The following is a 26,339-nucleotide window of genomic DNA, read 5'->3' as shown; positions in this document are numbered from 1 at the left end:
GCCTTGGTTGAATACAATTCAAGGAACTGATACAACTTTTCAGTGAGATGACTGGATAATTTCAGGTTAAGGGATGTTCAAAAATCTGTATGTAGTAGCCCATTTCTTAGCCATGTCAAAATCTCTTTAAATGTCCAGATGAGAACAAGTGAATGGGAGAGCGTATTTACTAAGGAAAAAGAGGGAAAGATTGTGAAGAGATTACCCTGTGCCTTAGTTTTCCGAAGACTCGGTTTTTTCATTTAGTTTCGTGCTTCCTTATGTCTTTCATGACTATTTTTTTCTTTCATGACTGTTTTAGTGTAATGAGTATTTGGTCAATTTTTACCTTCATATTCACATTGTTCTTTTTATACCTTGTTTCTAAATGTTCAATGAAAGATAGTATCCCCCACTGTCATGACTCCACTTCTACCTTACAAATCCAGCTAGACTGGAGCACGCACACTGGTACAGATAAGAACACTTAATACACAGAATTCAGGACAGATAAATCCCTCAGGAACAGTAATGGGAGTAGCAATACCATGAGGGTAGGAGAAAGGTGGAGGTGGGGGAAGAGGGAAAAAAGATCAAACCGATTTCAACAATCAACATATAATGCCTCCCTAAGGGGGACAAACAGTAGAAACATGGGTGGAGGAAGACAGCAGCTGTTGTAAGATATGAAAATAGTAATAATTTATGAAAGATTCAGAAGGGTGAGAAGGTAGGGGAGGGAGGGGAAAAAGGAGCTGATTCCAAGGGCTCAAGAAGAAAGAAAATGTTTTGGAAGTGATAATGGCAACATATGTACAAATGTGCTTGATACAATGATATCTGGATAGTTATAAGAGCTGTAAGAGGCCCCAATAAAATTATCTTTTTAAGAAAGAAGGATAATTATCTTCTTGTACAAAAATTTATGGTCTCAAAAATAATGGAATTGGGTAACAGGAATTGTCTTCCTTCTTGTATCCTACCAATGCATTGCACTGAAAAGAGAGTTAAAGGCATATTATATTAATTATACTTTCCATCCAATGCATGTAGATCCTGGCCATAGTTATTTCCAAGATTTCTAATGATTTGAATTCTAGTACTCATTGCATACATCCTGGCCAGTGGGGAGCTTAGAGGTGACACACTGATGTTTTTGTTTGTTTGTTTGTTTGTTTTGGTATGACACTTAGGGATGGGGAAGCTTTGGTTAAATAGAGGAAAGATTAGATTATTAGAGACGAGACATCCACCCAAAATTAGGTAGAGCTGGGCCCTTAATTTAGTCTGAAATCCAGAGCTAAACTATAAATGTTGAAGGCTGCAGGGACAGGCAGGGCGTAGGGGAGTAGGAGGTGTTAACAATAGTATACCTATTATGAAGGGAAACTTAGGAATTTCAAAGACAAAATAATCACAAACTTGTTTTGACTGTTCAAATGGACACTGGTATGTAAAATAATTGACAAAAATCCTAATTATATAATATAGCTTAAATATATAGACTGACGAATCTACATTACCAAATGTACTTCTAATTTTGGGGGGCAGTGATTTTTATATAGTTTCAACACTGACCTCTCCCTCTCTGTTAACTCGTGCTAGCTTAATACTGTTGTGACATAATCATCGCTCACAGATGTTAAAATCTTGGTAGAAGTGTAGAGTAGAGTAGCTCTTCCTTTACGCTACTGACTACTTAGACCAAGATCATGCTTTCTAGCTGATCAACTCACTAGAAAGAGCAATAACTACTAGCCTACAATGAGTACACACAAAATTATTACTAAATATAATGATAAATATAGAATAATGGATTTACAGACTAAGCAGGCACTTTTATACTGGAAAGCAAATTTTGATGTGACTTCTAAGAATAATTTGTTTTATTATGTGATTATGTAAATGCTTATGGTAGGGAATTATGTGATAGTTCCTGCGCACACTTTGTTTTATGAGCTTCAAAATTCTTGATCATAAAACACTCAATTAAAATCAGCTCTACAATTATAATGTGGCATATAGGTTCTTTAAAACTTAGAAAATAAGTCCTCCAAATCTGATACCCAAAATAGGGATAAACTAAAAAAAAACAGAAAACAAAAACAAAATCATTGCTGACTCATAGTGACACCCTCAGCGCCCCATGGCTTTCCAGGACTGGAACTGTTGATGGAAGAAGAAAGCCGCATCTTTCTCGTGTGGAGCTTCTGAGGGTTTCATTAAAAAGACAGGAAAGAAAGAAAAGACTAAAGTTAATGTTAGAAGAGGCTCTGAAAGTTGCTCTTGAACATAGAGCTGCTAAAGCGAATGGGTGAAGTAAAAGAATTGAGCAGAAACATTTAAAGTGTAGCTCAAGTTGAAAAAGTAAAATATTATAATGAAACACAGAAGTACCTGAAATAACACACAGAACATATCTCGACCTGACAGAACTGAAGGAAAATCCAAACCTAGAGTTCCAATATCAAAAGATTCAATGGGAAAAGTATCAGACGCAGGAGGGGTCAAAAGACAATGGAAGGGACTCCACACATTCAATGTACATATAAGAACTGGTTCAGCCATTTCAAGAGATAGCATATGATCAAGAACCAGATAGTCAAGAAATTCAATCTACACTGGGGCCATTCGCCAAGAACACAAAGAGCCCACAATTAAAGGAATATCAATTGAAATGCTTCCCCACACAGATTCAGTGCGAGAAGCACTCACTATTCTACACCAAGTAATCTAGAAGTCATCTGCCTGGAAGAGATCCATATTTGTGCCCATTCTAAAGAAAGGTGAACTACTGGAATGTATGAATTAAGGTCATTAATATTACATGCAAGTAAAACTTTTCTTCAGGTAATTAAAAAACAGCTGTGGCAGTACACTGATAGGGAACTGTCAGAAATTAACACCAGAATCAGAAGAGAATGTGGAACTAGGGCTCATTACTGATATCAGATGAAGCGTGGCAGACAGCAGAGAATACCAGAAAGATGCATTTTATTGATTGTGGAATAGAATACAAAAGGCATCCTACTGTGTGGATATTCACAAACTGTGGCTAAGATTGTGAAGAATGGGAATTCCAAACACACAACTGTACTTATGCGCAACCTGTACATGGACCAAAGGAAGTTAGTCAAACAGAACCAAAAACTCATTGCCAGTAAGTCAGTCAATACCTGACTAACACTTCAAGGGAGTAGACATCCAGTCTTTCTCCCAAGCAGCGGTTGGTGTTTTGCACCTGTGGACTTTGCTGTCAGCAGCCTGCCTCATAACCCCTGCTCTACCAGAGCCCCTTCAAAGGAATGCAGTCTGGGTAAATCGAGGAAAGTCTGTGTCAGTGTTGTATTCTTATTCCATATGTATGCTGAACAAATAACCCACGTAACTGAACTCTATGAAGAAGAACGTGACATCAGGACTGGAAGAAGACTTATTCATAACCCGTGGCCTGCAGATGGCACAACCTTGCTTGGTGAAATCAGGAAAGGCTGGAAGCATTTGCTGATAAAAATTGAAGGCTGTTTGCTGCCTTCGATGTGGATGCAACTCACCAAGCCATGGGTTTTGGTTTTTGTTGATCCAAAAGTTTTTGTTGGTTTCCTTGTCTTGATCACTGTGTGTAATCACATCGTGAATTCAGCTTTGCTAATAAGGGGCAATTTGCAAGAGACCCTAGTCTTCCTACAGTGTACTTTGTTAATAAGTTTATTTCCAGACATGTGTTGAAGGGTGAACTCTCCAAAAGTACACCCCTCAGGGACATCTAGCAAAAGACCCTATTGCACTGGGGGACAACAGTCTAGGTGTGAGTTACCTGTAATATCATGGCAGAACCGTCACTCCATTATATACATAAAGCTTGTTATGGCCCCTAAGAGAGCAAGAGAAGACGGGAGCCCCTTTAATTTTGACATTCTCCTTATAAATTAAAAATACCGACAAGCAACAACGATAAAAACGACCAAGCGAGGTTACAAACACTGTAGTATAGCCAATATGTTCACTTCACCCGCTTTGAAGGATTAACATTTCTTAACATATACCCTGACATGATGGATATAAGTGGGTAAACATTTTGGAGCATTGTTCAAGTTTACAGTTAAAGTGATTTTTCAGTGTGAGGCACAATGTATCCCATTCCTACTCCCTTCTTCTCTTGGCCTCATTAGGGTTTGCATAGTAGAAATATGATTTTTCTGTGTTAAATACATTTCTTTTAGGGGATTAAGTACCAGGTCAGTGAGCATGCTTGATGTCAGTCCTAATCATTCTGCCCTATTTCCAAAAGGAAAAAAAGCAATCCTTAAAAATGAAACTATTTTAATAGGAACATTCTGAATGCCAATACCTGAAGTGAACTTCCTGTTCGATTGCATGAATGATAGAAATGAGACGAGCTGAGGTTTTTATTTTTATATGTGGGATAAATTCCTTGCATTTTGATGACTCTAGATGATAAATGAGACTAAAACATCTTATTCTTCCTGGCCATAATTGCAAATACTTCAATGTCCATTACAAATCCTTAAGCAATGAAACAATTCTTAAATTTACTTGTTAAGGGGTTAGAAGAAACAAAGCCATAGATGCAATATAATAAAATGTCTGCCACCTCTATATTCTATTTATCCCGACCCACCATCACCTACCCTATATTTTTCTTTATTTTCTCAGGGAAGCAAAAAAGTTTGTAAGTGAAAACGAAGGAGCTCTTGGGAAAGGAAAAGGCAAACGGTGGTTTGCATTTAAGATGATGATGGCTAAGGTCAGTATTTTTGAAAATCCAGTTTTATTTTCACCATCTAGTCTCAATTGTGTGAAAAATGGTTATTGGTGGTGATGGCAGATAGAACGAAACTCTCTCTTCATACATACAAAATGCATATATACATATGGTGCATATACAGTATATACAGAACACACACACACATACAGTATTAGCATTTTCAGGGAGGTAGGTGATTAGTGAAAAACATGTTCTCACATCCACTTTGGTCTTTTTGTTCTGTGTTAGAATGGGTGGTCTAGGAAAACAAAACCAGTGACACGTGTGTATGAGAAAGAGCTTAATATCCAGAAGTGATTGATATCAGAGAAGATGTCACAGCCCAGTCCAACTCAAGTCCATGGGTCCTATGGTAGCTGGATCCCTCCTCAGACTTACTTAGCTGTAGGCCGGTGACTCAGCTAGGTGAAGCAGGCAGCAAGGAGATCACAGATGGGTGGAGGCAGAGTCAGGTGGATCCAAAGTCGGTGGTAACATGGTAGCATGTCAACAGCTGCTGGCTTCTGGGCCCCACATGGGACTGCCGTGGGGGCAGACACAGAGTCCCAGGGAGGAGAGTGAAGAGCCAGAGATAGAGAGAGAAGTTCTCACGGTCTCTCATAGAAAAGGCCATTCCTACAAGGAAGCATCATCAGACTGTGACCACCTCTACACTTCCACCCAGATTCAAGTTGACATAAAATCTAACTGCCACGCTTTCTTAACTATCTCTTAACTGTGCTTTTGCTTTCTTCATGTATGATGCTCTTGATATAATACCACAATGCTTCTTGTGTCAAATCTCTAGGGTTCAATGTGTCAAGTCTGTTATTGAGATGCCCCCTAAATTTAGGTGGGATATAGTCAAGATTTTATGTTGGCTCTCGTGGATTTGTTTAACTTTCTCCAGATTAAAGAGCTCTCTAAGGTGGACAAGTAAAAGCTTTGAATGCATGTATTAAAAATATTCTTATTGGGGCACTTGTAGCTCTTATAAAATTCCATACATTAATTGTATCAAGCCTATTTGTACATATGCTGCCATCATCATTTTCTAAACATAACTCAGGCAGTCTTAACAGGGTGATATTGCTATCCAGGGAACAACTACTGTTTTGTGGATGGTATCAAAAATCATATTTTTTATGTATACAACCCAGATTCAGACAGATATCAAGCATATGTGTAGTATTAAAATTTTTAGGGTGACAACAGTGAAAATAATATTTAGAAGCACTGCTTTCAACTGTGTGTGATCTGGATCACGCATCCATTGCCTCTTGTCAAGTCTTTCTTCCTTGGCTTCTTCTGGTCACCTGGAGTAAAGTAAAGCCTTTAGTCCAGGAGCTGGAGTTTAAAGGTATGCACTGCCCAGTTCACTGGAATGTTCTATTTAACTGTTTCATGACCACTTAGCAGTACAATCATGGCTGCATTTGCTTCTGAGTTTTTAACCTGGATTTCTTCTTTGATGTTCTACATGGTCACACTTTGCTAATCAGTCCCACCAAATATTTTCTTTTTCTTTGCTTCCAGGCTGAAATTTTCTCATTCTTCTGTCAGACCCATAACAATTTCCTCAGACCTCCTCATGGCCATCATTTATTACTTTCCATTCAGTATTACACTATTTCTAAACACTTTGTTTCCTATAAGCTTATCTATCCTTTTGTCTTCTTGCCTGTAAACTTCACATATCACTTGACATACCTGAGGTTAAAAATTGTTTCCAGAATATTCCTCATAAGTATTTGTAAAGTGAATGGATATATACATATTTTCCAGATAATGAAAGAAACTCTTATTTGTAGCATTCAGCACTAGTTCTGGAATCTAGTAATCACCAAATGAATATGTATCAAATGGAGAAAATTCAAGTATAGCTACGAAACTAGTAAAGTGTATCGCCTTCCTGTTTAAATCTATTTGCCTCCTCTAGCACATAAATATTTCATTATACCATTGTGGCTCCCAAATGCAGGCAAGTTAAATAGCATCAAAAATAAGCTCAACATTGTCTTGATCTTCATCACCAGAATCATCATCGCATGCATTGCTAAATTGCATATAATCTCAATATATTTACATTTTTAATCAGGTTTCATGTTCCCAGACAAGACTACATCTTCTTTTCTTGTCTTTCTTCCTTTTTTAGTTTGTTACTCAGATGAGTATCTCGACTATTTTCCTCTTCCAATAACAATATGTGTGTGAATATATATATAATTATTACAGTTCTATTAAGGTGTAACTCATCCATTAAATAAAATACACATTTCTTTGGTTTTTAGCATAGTCATCACCACCATTTTCAGTAACCATCATCATGGTCTTTTTTTGAACAGCATCATTACCTTAAATAGAAAATTTGTACCATTAGCAGACACGTATCATTATCAAGCCTTGCAATCCATGGACAGGGGATGTTTTTCTACATATTCAGATCATCTTTAACTTCTTTCAACATTTTTTAGAATCAATAGTTTGAAAGATTTTGTACTTAACTCTTTGTGACACTATTGTAAATGGAATGTTTTATTAATTATAATTTTCATTCTTTATTGTTAGTGTGCAGGAGTGAATTTGAAATTTTTTGCATGCATTTTGTATCCTTTAAATTTTGCTAACTTATTCTTTAGTTCCAATAGGGTTTTTTTATTGTATTCCTTTAAATTCCCTGTATACATCATATCGTATACACCTAGATATACTTTGAATACTGTTTAACGTCTTTAATGATGCATGTGCCCCTTTCTTCATTTTATTGACAATTATGCTTTTTAGAATTGCTAGACAGACCCATATTTAATCAAAGTGACAAAAATGCATTTCATTGCCTTGTGTTTTTCTTAGAAAATATTTGGTCTTGGCTTTTGTTTGTTTTTGTTGTGGATGCCCTGCTCCGTTTGAGGTGGTGCTCTTCGATCTCTAGTTTGTTGGGGTTTTTTGATATCAAAGGTATTAGAATCTGTCAAAGCCTTTTTCTGAATCTATTGAACTTGTTATGTGGTTTGTGTGTCCTTCGTTTTGATGATGAGCTGTATTATATTAATTGATTTTTTAACATTAAACTAAACTTGCATTCTTGAGATAAATCACACTTGGTCATGGTATATAGTCATTTCTATATGCTGCTTTATTTAAGCTATTAGTTTTTTGGGGGATAATTTTTCTGTCCATATTCATAACTGATAATTAGTATGTAAATTTTCAAATTTTTCTTTTTTCCTTGTGATGTTCTGGGTGTTTCTGGAATCAAGACCAAGTCATTCATAATGTATATTTTTATTGACATATTGCATGTATCCACATAAGCACACAAATAATAATTTTATGCCTTAATGTGATTTTATAGAGTAAATATTCTTGTGGATCTTTCACCCAGATGTCTGCCAAAAGAGAAATTTTGATTTCCATAACATAGATTAGAGTTTTTTGGAAAATATTTTAAATTAAATCTGAAAAGTATGAAACTAACTAATCATATAGTGTTTGTGTGTGTATGTATATACACACACATATATACATATATACATGTATATGTTTGGTTTGGCTCTTTGGGTATAATATGATCATGAGATATATCTTTGTTGTTTTGAGTAGTTATATTTCATTTTTATTCACATTTTGTATTCCATCATATAAAAAAATCACAATATTTTTATTCTATTGGAATGGCTATTTGGGATTTTTCTAGATTTGAGTAATATTTTGAACTTGCGCCATACTGTTATTCAGGATGTATGTGGCTCTTGAGATTCACACATTATTACAGCATAATTTAAGATATTAAACATCATATGCCCAATTCCCACTCTTTGTAAGTCGCTCTGATATTAGGTAAGCATTGGACCCAGAGACCAGTAGTTCAAACTCATTAATCACTCTAGATGGGAGAAAACTGAGATGATCAGGTGCTTTAAAGACCTACACAATCAGAAACCCTACATAGTTACTTTGAGTTGGGATTGTCTTGATGGCAGTGGATTTGTTCTTGACAATGAATGACCGAACCCTAGGGAGCAAAATGGGAGATCTATAAAACCAATTTATGATTTCCTTTTTGACTCTTATTATGGCTGCTAAATGAAATGCCTGATGTCAGAGCACATACCACACAGAATATCTATCCTTGTTTATATACAGTCTACCGTAGTAGACTAGTCAGGGACAATGTCATATTTATGTTTCATAAATTCATTTATCCAATAAATACTAATAAACCACATACTACATACCAATCACTTTATTAAGGACTATTTTGATCTCTGATGTTCTCCACCCCCTTTAACTCCAAAAGGCTTTTATTTTGTTTTTTACAGTTTTTTTGTCACTATGTCTACATGTCATACAAATCGATAATTCAAACATATCAAGAAGAGTTGTGCAATCATCACCACAATCTGTCAGTTGTGGTGATTCTAGAACACTGTCTTCTTCCTTGCACTCATTGCTATTCGTGTAATTATTTTATATAATTGTGGCAAAAATGCATGCGACAGTCTCCAATTCAACAGCTTCTACATGTATAATGCAGTGCATTGGTTATACTCTACATGTTGTACAATCGTTATTGATATTCTCTTTCAAATTATTCTACCACCAAACATAACGGAAGGGTAGAGAGTCTGCCTATGACTATGAGTCATCACTCCCCCCCTGACATATATGCACTCTATAAGTCACCTAAAAGAAGAAGACGTCACGTGGGCTGGGGTCACTCCTTCAGGAAGGGGGACAAGGGAGAACACCATATGCCTGGTGCTATACAGCATTGAGACAAGGCTGTGATGAATCAACAGGCCCTCCACAGAAGTGAGAGGAGACTCTTCCTAGAGAGTCAAGTTGGGACCAGGGGAGGGGAGCATCTCCATTTCAGACGAGGCACTGGTGTTTCTGTTGGAGAGTGTGCCTGGTACATGGGAGGAACAACTTCACACAGGGAAGGGATGCTACACAATGATTGTAGGGAACGTAAGGGAGCAGAAGCCCGATTTGATGTTTGTGGGTAGACATTACAAATGCCCAACCTTATGTGGAGAACTGTGATGCTCTTAGACACTGGCCTTACAGAAAACTTAGCATCCCCCAAGGGCCACACCAGAAGGACTAAATAAAGGAGCCCGACTGAACAAACTGGGCTCTATCTCACAATTATACTTACCCTTGGGCTTCGGATTGAAATACTATGATGGGACAGGAAGCAAAGGATGACCACAACGTGATTGTGGAAATGGTGGTCATTGGACCTTTGTTGCTACCCCTGGTTTAGTGGGTGTCCAATGAGAGGGGACACAGAACCATCATATATTTAGTACCTCAATGTTCCTCTTGCATTAACATGACAGGTTTTAATCTGAGTCAAGGATCTGCCCGTATAAGAAATGATACAGGAAAAATTTCCCCTAGCACCAACCCCTGTGCTCAGTGTAAACAGAGCTCAATCAAGTAAAAAAATCAATCTGTAGAAAGCTACAATTCATGAATCACAGCTCATAATTGTACTACATATTGAATAAACTCATATCAACAGTACCTGAAATTCTATGCTATTGGATAAATTATTGATGTTTCCAATGCAATCACGTTATACCCCAGCGGGGTGATTGACAATGTTTTTGTTTCTTTGTTTTTCTACCTTTTGTTTGTTTTTGTTGGTATCGTTGGATTTTATTTTGGTCATAATATTACCACCAAATAAACCAGAGTCATTCATAACCCATGGACAAGCAGATAGATTCTGGATCCGCCTTAATTCTAGCCCCAATCCCAGAAAAGTTAGTTCTTATGACATGGCCATGCTCGATACTCACCTTCATAAAGAGACCACTGAAGATTAAGGTGCTACAGCAAAGTGTGCTGAAGAAAGCAGTGATACCCAACTATCATTTGGAACACAGTCTGGGGTCTTAAAGGGTAATACTCAAACAAGTAGTCATCTAAATGAGGCATCAACTAAGTCCACATCGAAGCAGCATACCAGCCTGTGTGATCTAAAGATGATGATAACAAAATGCAAATATGATGAAGGGAAAAGTATCAGAGCTTAAATTGCGAACACACAATTTGTAGAAGGCGATGGAGGGCAATGGGAACCCAAAATCCTGTAGAGTATCTAGTCAGGTTAAGCCTCGGGCAGATTCCCCTCTAGCTACAGGTAAGGGACTCTAACAGCTTTGCTCTATCAGACAGAGGTTATTGTCAACTTGATTAAGTGGATCAAACCATGGTATAATGTGATACTTAATTCAGTTGACCTCCCTCTTGACCCAACCTGAATTTTCTCTAGGCTCAAATATGTCTTGCTTGTTCCAAGACAGAAATTTCCTTTGTGGCTTTTTACATATTGAGAGTGGTGTTTTCTTTCTCATTATTTTTTTAATCTTTATATTGTTATTTTCTTCTTGCTGTTTTGTCTCTGTTTTTTTAATTATTTCTGTTGGGTCTTTCAGTTTGTGAAGCACAGAAGGACTGGATGCATAGAGACAATAACTGATGCAGTGGTTTATTGGGGGCGTGCATTGGGGTCAGGATGAGGAGGTTTGGGGAGAAAACAGTGAAGGCAGGAGGGGGGGAAGGCACATTAGAATTGATTGTGATGATGTATATACAACTCTTTAAAAATAAATTTAATTATGGAAGTGTATGATATATGAATATTATATTAACAAAACTACTTAAAAACCTTGACCAATGGTTACTATGGGTGAAGGAAGAAGAGTTATTGCCTAAAAGGCATTGCGTTTATATTATTCTCTGACATTTTTGTGCTCTGGCAGAATAGGTAAGTCTTTCTCATTGGTTAGCATGTTGCCTATCATGCAGATAGTTAATGAATATTCTGAAACTTAAATTGGCCTTGTGGGTGGGTTTGACTACAGGGAAGCCAACTACAGGAAAGCTGCAGTTCCTCTAGCTTTTCAGGAAGCACTACGTAAGCTAGAGGTGTCTTAATGCTCACAGCCTGTGACGCTTTGGAATGAGAGTGAAAGATGAGCATCTTGGCAAAGCGAGAAGGTGGGATTTACTATTTTATGTGGCTTCTTTTTCAGAAATGGGCAAAATTTCTCCGTGATTTTGAGAACTTCAAGGCTGCTTGTGTTCCGTGGGAAAATAAAATTAAGGCAATTGAAAGTAAGTGCTCACCAGATCTAATTAGACATGATGCATGCTTTCTAAGTCTGTCAAATGTCTTTCTCGGTCTCTGGACTATTGGAATGATTAAGAACAGAGACACTGACAAAGGAATCAACTACATTTTTCCCCTCTTCCTGTAAAATTCTTTACACCCTGTAGAGAGTTGTGAGCACTAACCAACTACACTTCTGGACGTTTCACTGTCACTGTCTTGGTCAGTCCAGAGCAGTTTCATTTTGAGCTTATTTTTCCTCCCATAGAGGAAAAGCAGTATTGTTCAAAGTGACATTGTCATATTATTGCAAAAGCAGGGTCTGTTTTTGGTTTGGCAATTAACCTGACATTGAAAATATGTAAGTAAAAAAAAAGTATAGGCACTAGGGTTTCAGTTCATACATGCACGGTTTTATACTTTACAAATGTACGGAAACATGTTACCATTCTAAGTGATTGACTGCAGACAAGTTCTTGCAGGAATGCCTCTGTCTTAGTCTCATTTGGGTGCCACAAACACACACACACACACACACACCCTTTTGTGTCATGGAAAAAGTGATTTCCGGCTTCGGGTTGAAATCAAAGTTTTAATAAAACTCTCAAGTGGATATTTTCCAAAATCAATGAAGGACTGCAATAAATTTATGGGAATGCTGCCTCACATGAAATGAAAGTTCTTAAACCATTTCAAAGAAGGTTGGGAAGACCTCCTAGAGGAGCCAATGAGAAGGAAGACCGTTAATCTCAAAAAATGGAGCAACCGTGGCGGAAGTAAAACACAAAACAAGACAACCACTGGTAGAAAAAGACTGCAGAATTGCCATCAATGCAATAGCGATTGAAGTTGAAACCTTACATGGTTCAACATTTTCAATTTTTAGCCGCATCTTGGCCTCAGCAAGCTTTGGGGTTGACAGGTTCCAAAAATGCTGTACAAAGACCAACTCATTCAAAGAGCTATCTCCCCAATAGTCTTTTCAGCAAGATCAAAACGGATGAAGACAATTTTATGGAACGAATCATGATCAGGCATGAACCTTGGATTTACCAGGATAATCCAGAAACCACAAGCTAAAAAAACCAGTGCCTTCTCAGGGAATATGCTGGGCCAGTTAAGTTCAAGGCAGAGAGATCAACTCAGAAAGCCATGGGCACCGTAGCTTAGGAATTCCAAAGGCAGAGTCTTAGTAGACTTTCTCTAAGGTCACAGGAAAATTGTAGTTTATTAGTAATGCACCTGCTCTTTTCTTGAGGGTAGCAAAGGTTGCCAAGCATATTTCCTCAGAAACAACAACAACAAAAACCCTTTAGCCTATCTACCCTAAAGTTTTGATCGTGCCCCTCCAGACTTCCTTTTGTTTTCCTGACTCAAAGAAGATTGAAAAGGAATAGGATTTGAGTCTTGAGATACCAAACTGCTGTTCTGATGTGTTGCAAAGAGTTCACAATTCTTCAGAAAGGGTTAGAGAGGTGAAATACCAATTTCAGATGTGTAGACAACTAGAAAGAGGATATGTTGATAAATCATAACTTCACATTTTGATGTTTTTAATAGAAAAGTTTTGATTGTAGCAATACTTTTGACTTACCCTTGTACAATATTTTGAATGATAGCCAATAATTGGACAATGTTCAAGAAAAGTGAAGAAGTCTTGGAGCCTCTTTTTCAAATCTCTTAAATAAGGTAATCATCTTGAAAATTGCTATATGAATATTTATAGTGTGCTTTAGTGTAGTACAATATTCATAGTACCATAACCATATAGAGCAAATCAGAATAAAATATACAATTAGCAACTTAATTAGAACAGTATTCTAGACTTAGAATCAGGATAAACAAACCCTAATGCTATTGAGTCTACTCCGACTCATCGTGAAGCTATCCAACAAAGTGCAATTGCCCGATGGAGTTTTCAAGGCTGTGATATTTATGCAAGCAGGCTGTCACATCTTTCTCATTTGCAGTTGGGACTCTTAACTTTTTGGTTAGCAGCCAAGCACCTTAAGTGCTGTGTCACCAGGGCTACTTCGAGTAAGTTGAATAAAAATAATTCAAAACATTATACATGTAATAGTAAACATTTTTAAAAGTTTAATGTTAAAAAAATGGGGAAAACTGTCTGAGCGTAACCTGGCCCTACTCCACTTTCTATGGGATTTAACTAGAATTTGATTTCCTTCTACACCTCTCCAGAGCGCCAGGCAGGAGTTCCTGCTGGTCAAATGCGAAGTTGTGTAATTAAAATGGAGGCTCCATAGGGAGAAGACCCAGCTGAAGGATATTTCCTCGACATGATTGGCATTTTTGAGCATCCCTTAATATATCTGTCTTTCCTTATTAAATAGAAATGAAGGAAAATACATCAATTCATTAATTCAACCCCTTTGACAAAATTTTACAACTACGCCCTCTCTCTCATTTTATTTTCTCTAGTGTGTTAAAATCTAAAATACTGTACTTTATACTTTAATGCCATAGAAAGTTAACTTTGGGATATAACTTAATTAATGTCATATCTCCCAATGGGTGAAAGCAGGGATTGTGTTTTGCTCACTCCTGTGTTCCTGGACCTAGAACATGGTTGACACAAAATGTGTGTTAAACAAAAGTAAATAAGACAAATGTTCCAAATCTCTACTATTCGAGGAGGTAGAAAAAGGACTTTAGACACATCAAAAAGAACAGAAATAATAGAATCCTTAAATTTCATCAATGCAAATGTGATAGTTTGACAGACATCAAGGCATATTAAACCATTCATAGCATTAAGATTCTGCTGCATCTTTTGTAGAAATAACTCTGATTTGGGTCCTTGCTTTTCCACAGATTATGCATTTGACTTTGAGCAGGTCATTTAATCCCCCACGTCTTCAGTCTACTCATTTATGAAATAATAGGGTCAAACTTAGTTAAATTAGTTGTGAGGTGTATCCCAATATATTTGCAATTTCTGTTAGTTTAGATAATACATTTGCAATTATTTATTTTTGAATTGCATGAACACATGTTCTGTTTATCCCAACAATGAACCCATACTTGATAGCACGATAGCTTGTCATGAGCAGAATAAATACCAATGGAGTGATTTCTACTGCCAGAAATTGCACCTGGGAATGAGTAACACACACGACTGTCATACCTCATGGATGCCACGGTGGGAAAAACAGATTGAAATGCCTCCCTCCCTTCCTCCCTCCCTTTTCCTGCTTCCCTCCAGAAAATGTGGAATAGCCATGCTAGAGCACTTAAATAATTATAAATTATTTTCTCTTCCATGATGTAACTTAGGTTGTCTGTATTTTACCTTTAGTGGTAGTTTGCTTCGACTGTGGAGAACTAACTCTTATTTTTCCATTCTAACAACAATAAACACGCCCCCACTTATTGAGTGCCACCATATGCCAGATGCCTTACAAGCACAGTTTTATTTAATCTCCAATAAACTGAAATATACACATTAAGCACCTGAGATGTACTTATTAACTGTGGTTAAATAACTTCCACAGAATTAGTTGGTAGAGGAGCAGAGATAAAAGGTGAACTCATTACGGGTCCAAAGCGTGTGTTTTTTTATCATGTGGTTGGCTGCTTTCTACTCTGAGGAAGGTTTTATAAACTTTCTTCTTTTTAAACATGTTATATATTAAGCCTTGGTGGTGGAATGGGCTGCTAACCACAAGCTTTGCATGTTTGAAACTACCGCTGCTTCTAAGAAGAAAGATGAGGCCTTCTGTTCCTGTAAAGAATTACAATCTTGGAAACCCTAAGGGCCAGTTTTACATTGTCCTATAGGGCTGCTACGAATCGGAGTCAACTCAGTGGCAGTGAGTTTGAGACGCAGTAAATCGGCTCTGCCTATCTATATTCATTTCTTCTTAACTTCAGTTTTCAGAGTTTGTTGTATATTGCAAAGCAGTGTCGATACATTTGGGACATTATTCTCTCTGAAAGCAAGCACCATCCAATGTGCTCAGAATAAGCTTGAATGAAAATGGAGTGTCTATCACATACGAGGCATGTTTCCATGCACTGGGGATGTGGCAGAAATGTGTGGGGTTGGAAGAGAAGATACATTATGAAATACAAGGGGGGAGGTAGAGTCCAAAATGTTTATGGGAAAATCCATTACCCTTTAATTCCGTTTTTCCACGGAAAGCCCCCACCCCCAAGCTCATCACTAAATAGATAGTGGAGACAATTCTGGCAATGGTACGTTTCCTGGAAGAGAGGCTGAGATTCACTCCTACTGGTCCTTCTCCTCTGTCTAGTTCCCACATACGACTCCATCTCTAAATAGCAACCAAATGTGTTTTTAAATGTTATTTTAAAAGAATTCCAAAGTCCCAGTTTACACAGAGCCCTGTCTAATAGCTGGAGGAATCAAGAGTAGAACTCAGGTCTGTGTCTCAAACTCTGCTGTTTCCATTTTTTATTCCAGTAAGATCTGGATTCCTCTACTAGCAAGAACCTGATAACTGTTGTGATCTCCAAATTTATATATATATATATATATATATATATATATATATATATATATATATATATATATATATATATATATATAAAACAGAGTAGATTTGATCATTTCTTCCATAGAGACATCCTGTGGAGTTGGATATGGCATAGGAAGATTATGGGGTTAACGCACATGCTAACGTTATAAAAAGAAATCTGGTGCTATGATGGTCAAAATGCTCAATTTCTAATGGTAAGGTTTGCAGTTCAAACCCACCAGCCACTTTATAGGTGAAAGATGTGATAGTCTCGTTCTCTAAAGATTGATAAACTTGGAGACTGTATGGGGTAGTTTTAGTCTGCCCTTTAGGGTTACTTTAAGTTAGAATTGGCTCAACAGCAGTGGGCTTCTGTCTAACTCCATCTACAGGCCGTATCTAAAATCTCAGGGTGACCACAAGGATACATACACCTTAGTAGTTACATTGAATTGTGTATTTTGTAGCAGAAGCTGCTTAGCTTTATTAGCCCTGGGAAATAAAACCCACACTCACTGTGACATCCGGACTACTATTAAAACCATGGATGTCTTTCAAGCTGGAAAATCCAAATTTTTGCAGGATTAAAATCCATGTGCTCCTTAATGTCAATAACCAATTGTCATTGAGGCAACACCAGCTGATGGCCACTCCCGTTGTGTCAGAATGACACTGTGCAGCAGAGAGTTTGCAATAGTTGGGTTTTGGAAGTTGATTGCTAGATCCTGTCTTCCGAGGCGCCTTTTGGTGAATTGGAAGTACTTTCCTTTCAGTTAACAGAATGCACAGTTTACCCAGCCACACCCACACCCACACCCCCTCCCAGCAAGGACTTCTTAATGTAAATGACAGCATTAGCATTATGGCATAATAGACCTATTTTCAGACCGGAAAGCTTCTGAAGGTAACAAGTAGCCCTAAGTAGAGAGGGTAAATCTCATGCTTCCCTACTAGCCTAAGGACTCTGAAAAATACAAAAAGCAAAATTGTCATATTTAATTTTTTATTGCTTGGTCTGCTTGTAAGAAACTGTACATCACCTCCTAGCCTAATGTGGTGGCATTCAAATTACACTCATGGAGCAAGCGATTTAATGAGTAGAGTCCCATTCGAAAATGCTCATATTTATCTACTTGTCTTATTATCAATGTATTGACGAGGAAATTATACATGATGACAGGTGACAAACTGCCTTCTTTCAATACTAAATAAGTGGAGGCAAAGGGAAACCTTAACCTTAATTTAAAGAAACACAAGACATTTCAGAGCATGAATAAGCATAAGGTCTTATTTATCACACACAGATGTGATTTTAACATTTTATCATGAAACTAACATTTATTAGTTAAATAAAAATGGTTGAAATGATAAATGCTTTTTTTAATAAAAAGGGGCTTCAAACAGTTCATGAAAAAATTCTATTAAGATTTCATTTCCCCACAAATTTTCGAAGCCATATATATGTATCAACACATATATGCATCAACACATATATGCATCAACACATATATGCATCAACACATATATGCATCAACATATATATCCCCATATACCCAAAATATTAGTCTTTGAAGGGAACCATACAAATTTGTAAATTTTGCTACACTTAGGAGATTCATAGATGGTATCTTTATTCATTCTTTTACACATATACTAATTGAATACTGGTTTTATATGTAGTTTTAAAAATCTAGACTCAATTTTACTACTAATTGTATCTGAGAGGCAATGTATAATGGTGGTTAAGAGAGATCAGGATGTGGAATGAAACACCTGTAGGGCAAGGCTGCCTGGCTTTAAATTGTGGCTCCATCATTTATTACCTGTGCAACCTTAGACAAGTGACTCTGCATATTGGTCTTTTTAAAGTGGAGACAACAATAATTTCTATCTAAAGGTGCTTTATGAAGGATGAGTGAGCCAATACAGAGAGCTCAAGTTGGATTGAAAGAAAAATCCACTAGAGGTTAGCTATTATTATGCTTAATCAAGTCTTGGATCAGTCAAATGCTAATTCCCTATTTTTAATTTAGATACAGCAGTATTCTATATGTTATTTAAGAAATTGATTTTGCAGAGGTTGTGATTGGGAATTTGGGAGAAGGCCCACTATGTTGATAATTAGAATGGAACTGCTAAAAGTAGGAAGTCAATGAAAGAAGGAAGGTTCAGTGTCCAGAATTGGGGACCCTAAACCAGAAAATCCCATGTGTGGTTCCACAGAATGACTTAGCCTACTTCCTAGTAAATGAGCAGCTGTAATGATCAGCCATCAGAGTCCACTGTATCCACTTTCAATGAAACCTGATGAGTGAAAACTGGCTGAGGTAGTCCTCAGGTACTCATTACCAGAGAACATAGATAACAGCCATGAAATGATATGAAATCACTGAGAGCCAGGTGGATGATCAGATGTCCGATGCTGGGTGGATCTGCTTTAGCATTTCGGCACACTGGCCAGTGTGTCTGGTTACAATACCTGGCATGCCTGTTTGTCAAAACCAAGTGCTGTTAGACATCTCGCAGAACTCTACACCCCATGACGATGTGAAATGGATACAGCTTTCTCTTTGGGTCTAAATGGAAAATAAAATTAGCAGGCTTCAAAAGAATTGATTTCTTGAAAAATATCCACTTTCAGACTGACCTCTTTTAATTTTTTAAAACCAAACCAAATCAAAAGAAAAACCTGCCACAGGATTATGGCACTAAATAAGATGGCACCTAAAGAGTAGACTAAGCTCCAGAAATTGTGGTAGCACCCTCATGGGAGGTCAGCCTCACCTTAGAAGACAGGGCCTACGGCTCGCTTCCCAAGGGCCTCTCTACTACTCCAATATTTCACCCTTGGTGATGTCTTAAAGCCAGAGCGCTCAGGAAAGCTGTTGAACACTGGAGATATGCAGCCGAATGAGATGCAACGAAAGGAGTGATTCAGACACAGCCTAAAGCTAGCCATCTTGTTCTGTCTGTCTTGAATAACATAAAATACAAATTGGAAAAACGAACAACTTGACCCCAAACTTTAAACAGTACTCAAAATAGTGTTTGGCTTTGATCTGCGGATGAAATCTCAACCCTAGACTAGGGCCTGCTTTGTCTGTTGCTTCCATTCTCTGCGTAAGAGAAATCTTCATTTTTATTTTTTTCCTGCATCAATTCGAATTGGACAGATCGCTTTACTCTTCACTATTTTGAGCAGATGGAGTTGTCAGAATATTCTTGCCCACTTCTCCCATTTCAATCCCACACTAAAATAACATTTTTCTCTTAATGTCATCTTTCGATTACTTAACAATTGCCAGTAGCTTCTCACTACGTTTAGAATAAAATCCTCCTCTAACCTGAAGAGGCGCTCTGCAATGTGAGCGGACACCTTCTTCTTCCTCATCTGTTCCCGCTTTCCCTGATTCATTGTACTCACCCCCCACTCCACCCCTCCCGCGGCCTTCTATGTCTCTTAGTTGCCCTAAGTTCCTGCCTCTCTCAGCAGATTTATTTACCGTAATTCTTACTTTGTATGCTCTCTGGATCTTGCTGCCTCAAGATATTTGGGGCTCTGATCAAGTGTCATCTTTGCTGATAGACAACCATGCATTTTGGGGGGCTCTGCTCAGATGTCATCTTTGCTGATAGACAACCATGCATTGATGAACCTTCACAATGTTGTTGTTGTTGTTGCTAGGTGTTATTAACACCACACACAACAGAATGAAACACTGCATGGTCCTGCACCATCCTCACAACTGTTCCTATGTTTCAGCCCTCTGTTACAGCCTCTTTGTCAATGCACACCTTAAGGGGGGTTCTCTTTTTGGCTGCCCCTCTGCTTTACTAAGCATGATGTCCTTCTCCAGGGAATGCTCTTTGCTGACCTATCCAAAGTATGCAAGACCACGTCTCACCATCCTTGCCTAGAAGCACTGTGACCATACTTCTACCAAGACAGTTTTATTTGTCTGTGTGGGAGTCCATCATTCTTTCAGTGTTCTCCAGCACCCAAACGTGTTGATCAATCTTCAGTTTTCCAAATTTAATGTCCACTTTTTACATCACATATGAGGCAATTGAAAATGCCATGGTTTGGGTCAGGCACACCTTATTCCTCAAACTAACATCCTTGCTTTTCCATACAGTAAAGACCTCTTGTCCAGCAGAATTACCTAATGCAAATTGTCTTTTGAACTCTTGACTGCTGCTTCCATGAGCACTGATTATGGATTTAAGTAAAACAAAATCCATGGCAACTTCAAACTTTTCTCCATCAATCATGATGTTACTTATTGGTCTAGTTGTGAGGAATTTAGCCTTCTTGACATTGTGTTGTAAATCATCCTGAAAGCTGCAGTCATTGATCTTCATCCATAAGTGTTTCAAGTCTTCCACAATTTCAGCACACAAGATTATGTCATCTGCATACCACAGGTTGTTAATAAGCCTTACTTCAATCCTGATACTGCTGTCTTCATATAAGCCACCTTGTCTGATGATGTGCTTGCTCCACATTTTGTCCTGTAAAACAGGATTTCATACGATTTGGACACGGAGAACACTATATTGTACTTGGCTGCTGCCTTTTCTTTCAGCATCTAGAACAAACTGTGCCTTGGCAGTGATCATCAGAGAGCTGAGGAGGATTTTCACCTGTGGATCGTTAACAAGACCGCCACATCTCACATGGGCTCCTTTTGCATTTTCAATTAGGTTGGTAGCTTTCAGGGGATCTTATCCTTTATTGGGTTGGAGAACTTGTTCATGATCATCGAGGATGACATACCTAAATGGCGAGCAATCGTACTTACTGATTTACCACCTTTGTGTCAGGTAATAACGTTTGTTTCACTTCCAATCAATACTGCTCCTTTCCCTCTTGTTGCTGCTATCACTAGATCTGGTTTTTCTGCATTTGGGATTCATGGAGCACTGCAAGGTAATCTTTTCTAAAGGAAATTCAAAAGAGGGAGAGTTCTACAATTGCCAACAGACGCATCCTACATGCGAATAGATGAAACATACACTTTCATGCTGTCACCTTCGTGACCAGAAAATACATCGCACCACATACATGGGTGTTTAGAATGACTATCAGGATACACGTATTATAGGTTACATGTGTGCTATAAAATAATATGCCTCGCAGAGCAATCTCTTGGTAAATAAGTGAAGACATGCGCATGTAGTGTGTGGGAAGCTTATATTGGCTACTGCCTGCTTTCTGACCGGGGTTTCTGGACTTTATTAAAATCTTACAGGACTACAAACATTTATGAGGTTCCATGTGGCCAAGTAGACAGTATGTGGTACACAACTATACGTTTTGCAAGAAACCTAGCTACATAACACTTGCTCACGATTTGACCTTGCTTGTTGTAAAATCTATTACTAAGATGTACATGTGTGTGTGTTTTTTATTTTGTGTGTGTTTGTTTTTAATTTTTAAAAACCATTTTATCAGGGGCTCATACAACTCTTATCACAATCCATACATACATCAATTGTGTAAAGCACATCTGTACATTCATTGCCCTCATCATTCTCAAAGCATTTGCTCTCCATTTAAGCCCTTGGCATCAAGTCCTCTTTTTTCCCCTTGCCTGCCCACTCCCCCCTCCCTCATGGGCCCTTGATAATTTATAAATTATTCTTTGGTCATATCTTGCCCTGTCTGACGTCTCCCTTCACCCCCTTCTCTGTTGTCCATCCTCCAGGGAGGATGTCACATGTAGATCCTTGTAATTGGTTCCCTCTTTCCAACTCACTCTCCCTCTACCCTTCCAGTATCGCCACCCACACCCCTGATCCTAAAGATACCATCCTCCCTGGATTCCCTGTGCCTCCAGCTCTTATCTTCACCAGTGTACATCCTCTGGTCTAGCCAGACTTGCAAGGTAGAATTAGGATCATGATAGTGGGGTGTGGGTGGGGGAGGGCAGGAAGCATTTAGGAACTGGAGGAAAGCTGTATTCTTCATCAGTGCTACATCGCACCCTGACTGACTCATCTCCTCCCCTCTGTGAGGGGATCTCCAGTGGCTGACAAATGGGTTTTGGGTCTCCTCTCTGCACTTCCCCCTTCATTCACTATGGCAAGATTTTTTTTTTTGTTCTGATGATGCCTTATACCTGATCTCTTTGACACCTCGTTATCGCACTGGCTGGCTTGCTTCTTCCATGTGGGCTTTGTTGCTTCTGAGCTAGATGGCCACTTGTTTACCTTCAAACCTTTAAGACCCCAGACGCTATACCTTTGGATAGTCGGGCACCATCAGCTTCCTTCTCCACATTTGCTTATGCACCTGCTTGTCCTCAGCGATCATATCATGGAGGTGTGCACCCAATGATATGAATTTTAGTTTTTTGATGCCTGATAACTGATCCCTTTGGAATCTCATGATCACACAGGCTGGTGTGTTCTTCCATGTGGGCTTTGTTCCTCCTGAGCTAGATGGTCGCTTGTTTATCTTCAAGCTTTTAAGACCCAAGACACTATATCTTTTGATAGCCGGGCACCATCAGCTTTCTTCACCACATTTGCTTTTTCACCCACTTTGTATTCAGTGGTTGTGTTGGGAGGGTGAGCATTATAGAATGCCACTTTAATTGAAGAAAGTATTCTTGCATTGAGGCATACTTGAGTGGAGGCCCAATGTCCTTCCACCACCTTAATATTAAACCTATAAATATAGGCACATAGATCTATTTCCCCATCCTCATACATATATTTGCATATGTACATGTCTTTGTCTAGACCTCTATAAATGCCCTTTGCCTCCTAGCTCTTTCCTCTATTTCCCTTGACTTTCCTCCTGTCCCGCTATCAAGCTCCTTTCCTTCCTGGGTTTTAGCAATACCTCTTCGTTACCTTATCCTTGATCATGCCCTACCAGGCCTCCCACACCCACCTTACCACCAATTTGGATCACTTGTTGTTCCCTTGTCCCTGGGTTTGTTAACACCACTTCCTTAACCCCTACTTCCACCTATCCCAAATCCCCCTGGAACTGTCGATCCTGTTGTTTTTCCTCCAGATAGTTCATCCAGCCTATCTTATTTAGACAGACCTGCAGAGTTAATAACATGTAAAAAAACAAGACAGAGATAAACCAAGCAACAATATACAACAAAACATCACAATCGCTATTTTTCCACACCTCACTAAAATATAAGTTGTATTACGATTGGAACCTCTCTGTCCTCGTTGTGAGCATCTAACATAGCACCGACAGAAGATAGTTAGTAAAAGTACGTGGGGTGAATGAATTTTCCTGTATTGAGAGGAAACAGCACAGGACAATTGATATGATAAGCATTCCTTAGAGATGTGATAAACCTTGTTAAGGGAGTATTACTTACTCAAGAAAAATAAGGAAGAAGGAAGAACAGTTACAATTATTGTCAAGCTAACTACTACCCATCTAGTTACCACTTTACATTGGTGGTAACCTGCGTTGACCCAGGGATCTAATATTCTCTTTAGGAAGAAGTACTAGCTGTAAGCTAAAGGCAGCTCTCCCTCGTATGGACTTTGAAGGGTTACTTACAAACATTCTACATGATTACATTTACATACATCGGAGGTAATTCCATCATGGCCCACATTTTCTTCGCTGGATAGAAAAAGCAGCGTTCCAGAGGATAAAAAGATAAAAGGAACAAATGTTTGACATTGAGCACATGCCTTTGGAAGGCCATCAAGGCTGGGTTTTTCTGTTGGTGATTTTGACTTCCTCTACAATCTCTGTATTTTCTACTCAATAGGTCAGTTTGGATCATCCGTGGCCTCCTACTTCCTCTTCTTGAGATGGATGTATGGAGTCAACATGGTTCTCTTTGTCTTGACATTCAGCCTCATCATGTTGCCAGAGGTAAGTGCCACTGTGTCCCAGTTTGGAAAACAGCTGAAACGGGTTTCTCACGTGATCAGCCTTCTTTCCAAGCCCATTTCTCTTCTTTAAGAGCAGGGCAAAGTGGCTGCATTCACCTCTTAGAGTCATGATATAATACAGTATAGATAATCCACCCAATCCACTGCCATCAAGTTGATTCTGGTGCATGTTGTTGTTGCTGTTAGGTGCCATCCAGTTGGTTTGGATTCATAGCCACCCTCTGTACAACAGAATGAAACACTGCCCAGTCCTGTGCCATCCTCACCACTGTTGCTTTGTCTAAGTCCATTGTTGCAGGTAATGCACCAATATGTCTCCTGCATGGTCATCCTCCTTAATTCTGGCCTTATACTTTACCAAGTGGGATACTAGTTTTCATGGATGGTGCCTCTCCTGATAATTTGTCCAACATTAGGTGTAATGAAATATTGCATCTTTGCTTATTTTTTAAAATCATTTTATTGGGGGCTCATACAGCTCTTATCACATTCCATACCGGCATCCATGTATCAAGCACATTTGTGCATTTGTTGTCCTCATCATTCTCAAAACATTTGTTTCTATTGGAACCATTGGTATCAGCTCCTCATTTTTCCCTTCCCTCCCCTTGATAAATTATTATTATTTTGTCATGTCTTACACTGTCTGACGTCTCCCTTTACCTACTTTTCTGTTGTCCACCCACTAGGGAGAGGGTTATATGCAGATCTTTGTAATCAGTACCCCCTTTCTACCCCACTTTCCCTCCACCTTCCCAGTATTGCCACTCTCACCACTGGTCCTGAAGGGTCCATCTGTCCTGGATTCCCTGTGTTTCCAGTTCTTATCTGTACCAGTGTACATGCTCTGGTCTAACCAGATTTGTAAGGTAGAGATGGGATCATGATAGTGGGGGAGGGGGGACATTTAAGAAGCAGAGGAAAGTTATATGTTTTATCATTGCTACACTGCACCCTAACTGGTTTGTCTCCTCCCAATGACTCTGTAAGGTGATGTCCAGTTGTTTACAGATGGACTTTGGGTCCCTAATCCACACTGACCCTCATTCTCAATGATATGATATTTTTTTGTTCTTTGATGCCTGATCCCTGATCCCTGATCCCTTTGATACCTCATGATCACGCAGGCTCATGTGCTTCTTCCATGTGGACTTTGTTGCTTCTGAGATAGATTGCTGCTTGTATATCTTTTGATAACCAGGCATCATCAGTTTTCTTCCCTGCAATTGCTTTTGCATCCACTTTGTCTTCAGTGATCGTGTGGGAAGGTGAACATCATGGAATGCCAGTTTAATAGAACAAAGTGTTCTTGTATTGAGGGAGTACTTGAGTGGAGGCCCAATGTCCATCTGCCACCTTAACACTAAACCTACAAATATATGCACATAGATCTATTTCCCAATCACCATATATAAATATATTGCATCTTTGCTTATAATGAACACTCTATTTTGAGTCAGATTTGTTTGTTCTTCTGACAATCCATGGTACTATTCCAACTCATTACAACTCAATGTATGATTTCTGAGGTTATAATTCTTCATGGGATGATACATCCTCATCTTTCATATACATCGATTTATCTCTATCTGTATTGATGATTATAGATTATTCTTGGGTGGTGTGCTCAACCACCTAGAGATACCTCTGAAGCCCTGGTGATATACTTCTAAAAATCAGCCCTTAAAAGCCTTAAGGAGCACAGCGCTCCTCTGATACACCTGGGGCCACCATGAGTCAGAGTCAGCTTGTACGAAATCGGTTTGGTTAATATATAGGCTAGCTTTCAAAATGATGCCTATGAATCAAGAAGCCTAATCGCTGCTCCAAGTTTTTGTCCGTCCTGATATACCACCTATAAAAATTGTATGTATGTTTTAATATTCATTTTTGTGTGGCTTGTGACTTCTATTGGATTATAAGTGCTCAAATGTTAAGAACCATGGCTCCAGGAAAAGGCTTTGACACCTTTCAATTTGTGTATATTTTGCCAAAAAGAATTGTGCTATGCCTCAAACACGGACAAAGACAAATACACACACATGGATGAGGTGGGTCTCTTGACATCAAAATCAGGGAG

At 38.6% G+C, this 26,339-nt stretch overlaps 1 protein-coding gene across 1 annotated transcript in view; it reads left to right on the top strand.

Annotated features, from left to right (window-relative positions):
- TMC1 (transmembrane channel like 1) overlaps positions 1-26,339 on the top strand; it is a 150,582-nt gene that overhangs the window by 34,016 nt on the left and 90,227 nt on the right. The window contains exons 4-6 of the mRNA XM_075559547.1: positions 4,657-4,747; positions 11,800-11,881; positions 24,133-24,239. Coding sequence (XP_075415662.1) covers positions 4,657-4,747; positions 11,800-11,881; positions 24,133-24,239 — 280 coding nt within the window. The remainder of the gene's footprint in view (positions 1-4,656; positions 4,748-11,799; positions 11,882-24,132; positions 24,240-26,339) is intronic.

This window comes from Tenrec ecaudatus, chromosome 10, assembly GCF_050624435.1.
Source record: "Tenrec ecaudatus isolate mTenEca1 chromosome 10, mTenEca1.hap1, whole genome shotgun sequence".
Lineage (NCBI taxonomy): Eukaryota > Metazoa > Chordata > Mammalia > Afrosoricida > Tenrecidae > Tenrec > Tenrec ecaudatus.
This window is presented reverse-complemented; position numbering and strand designations above follow the sequence as displayed.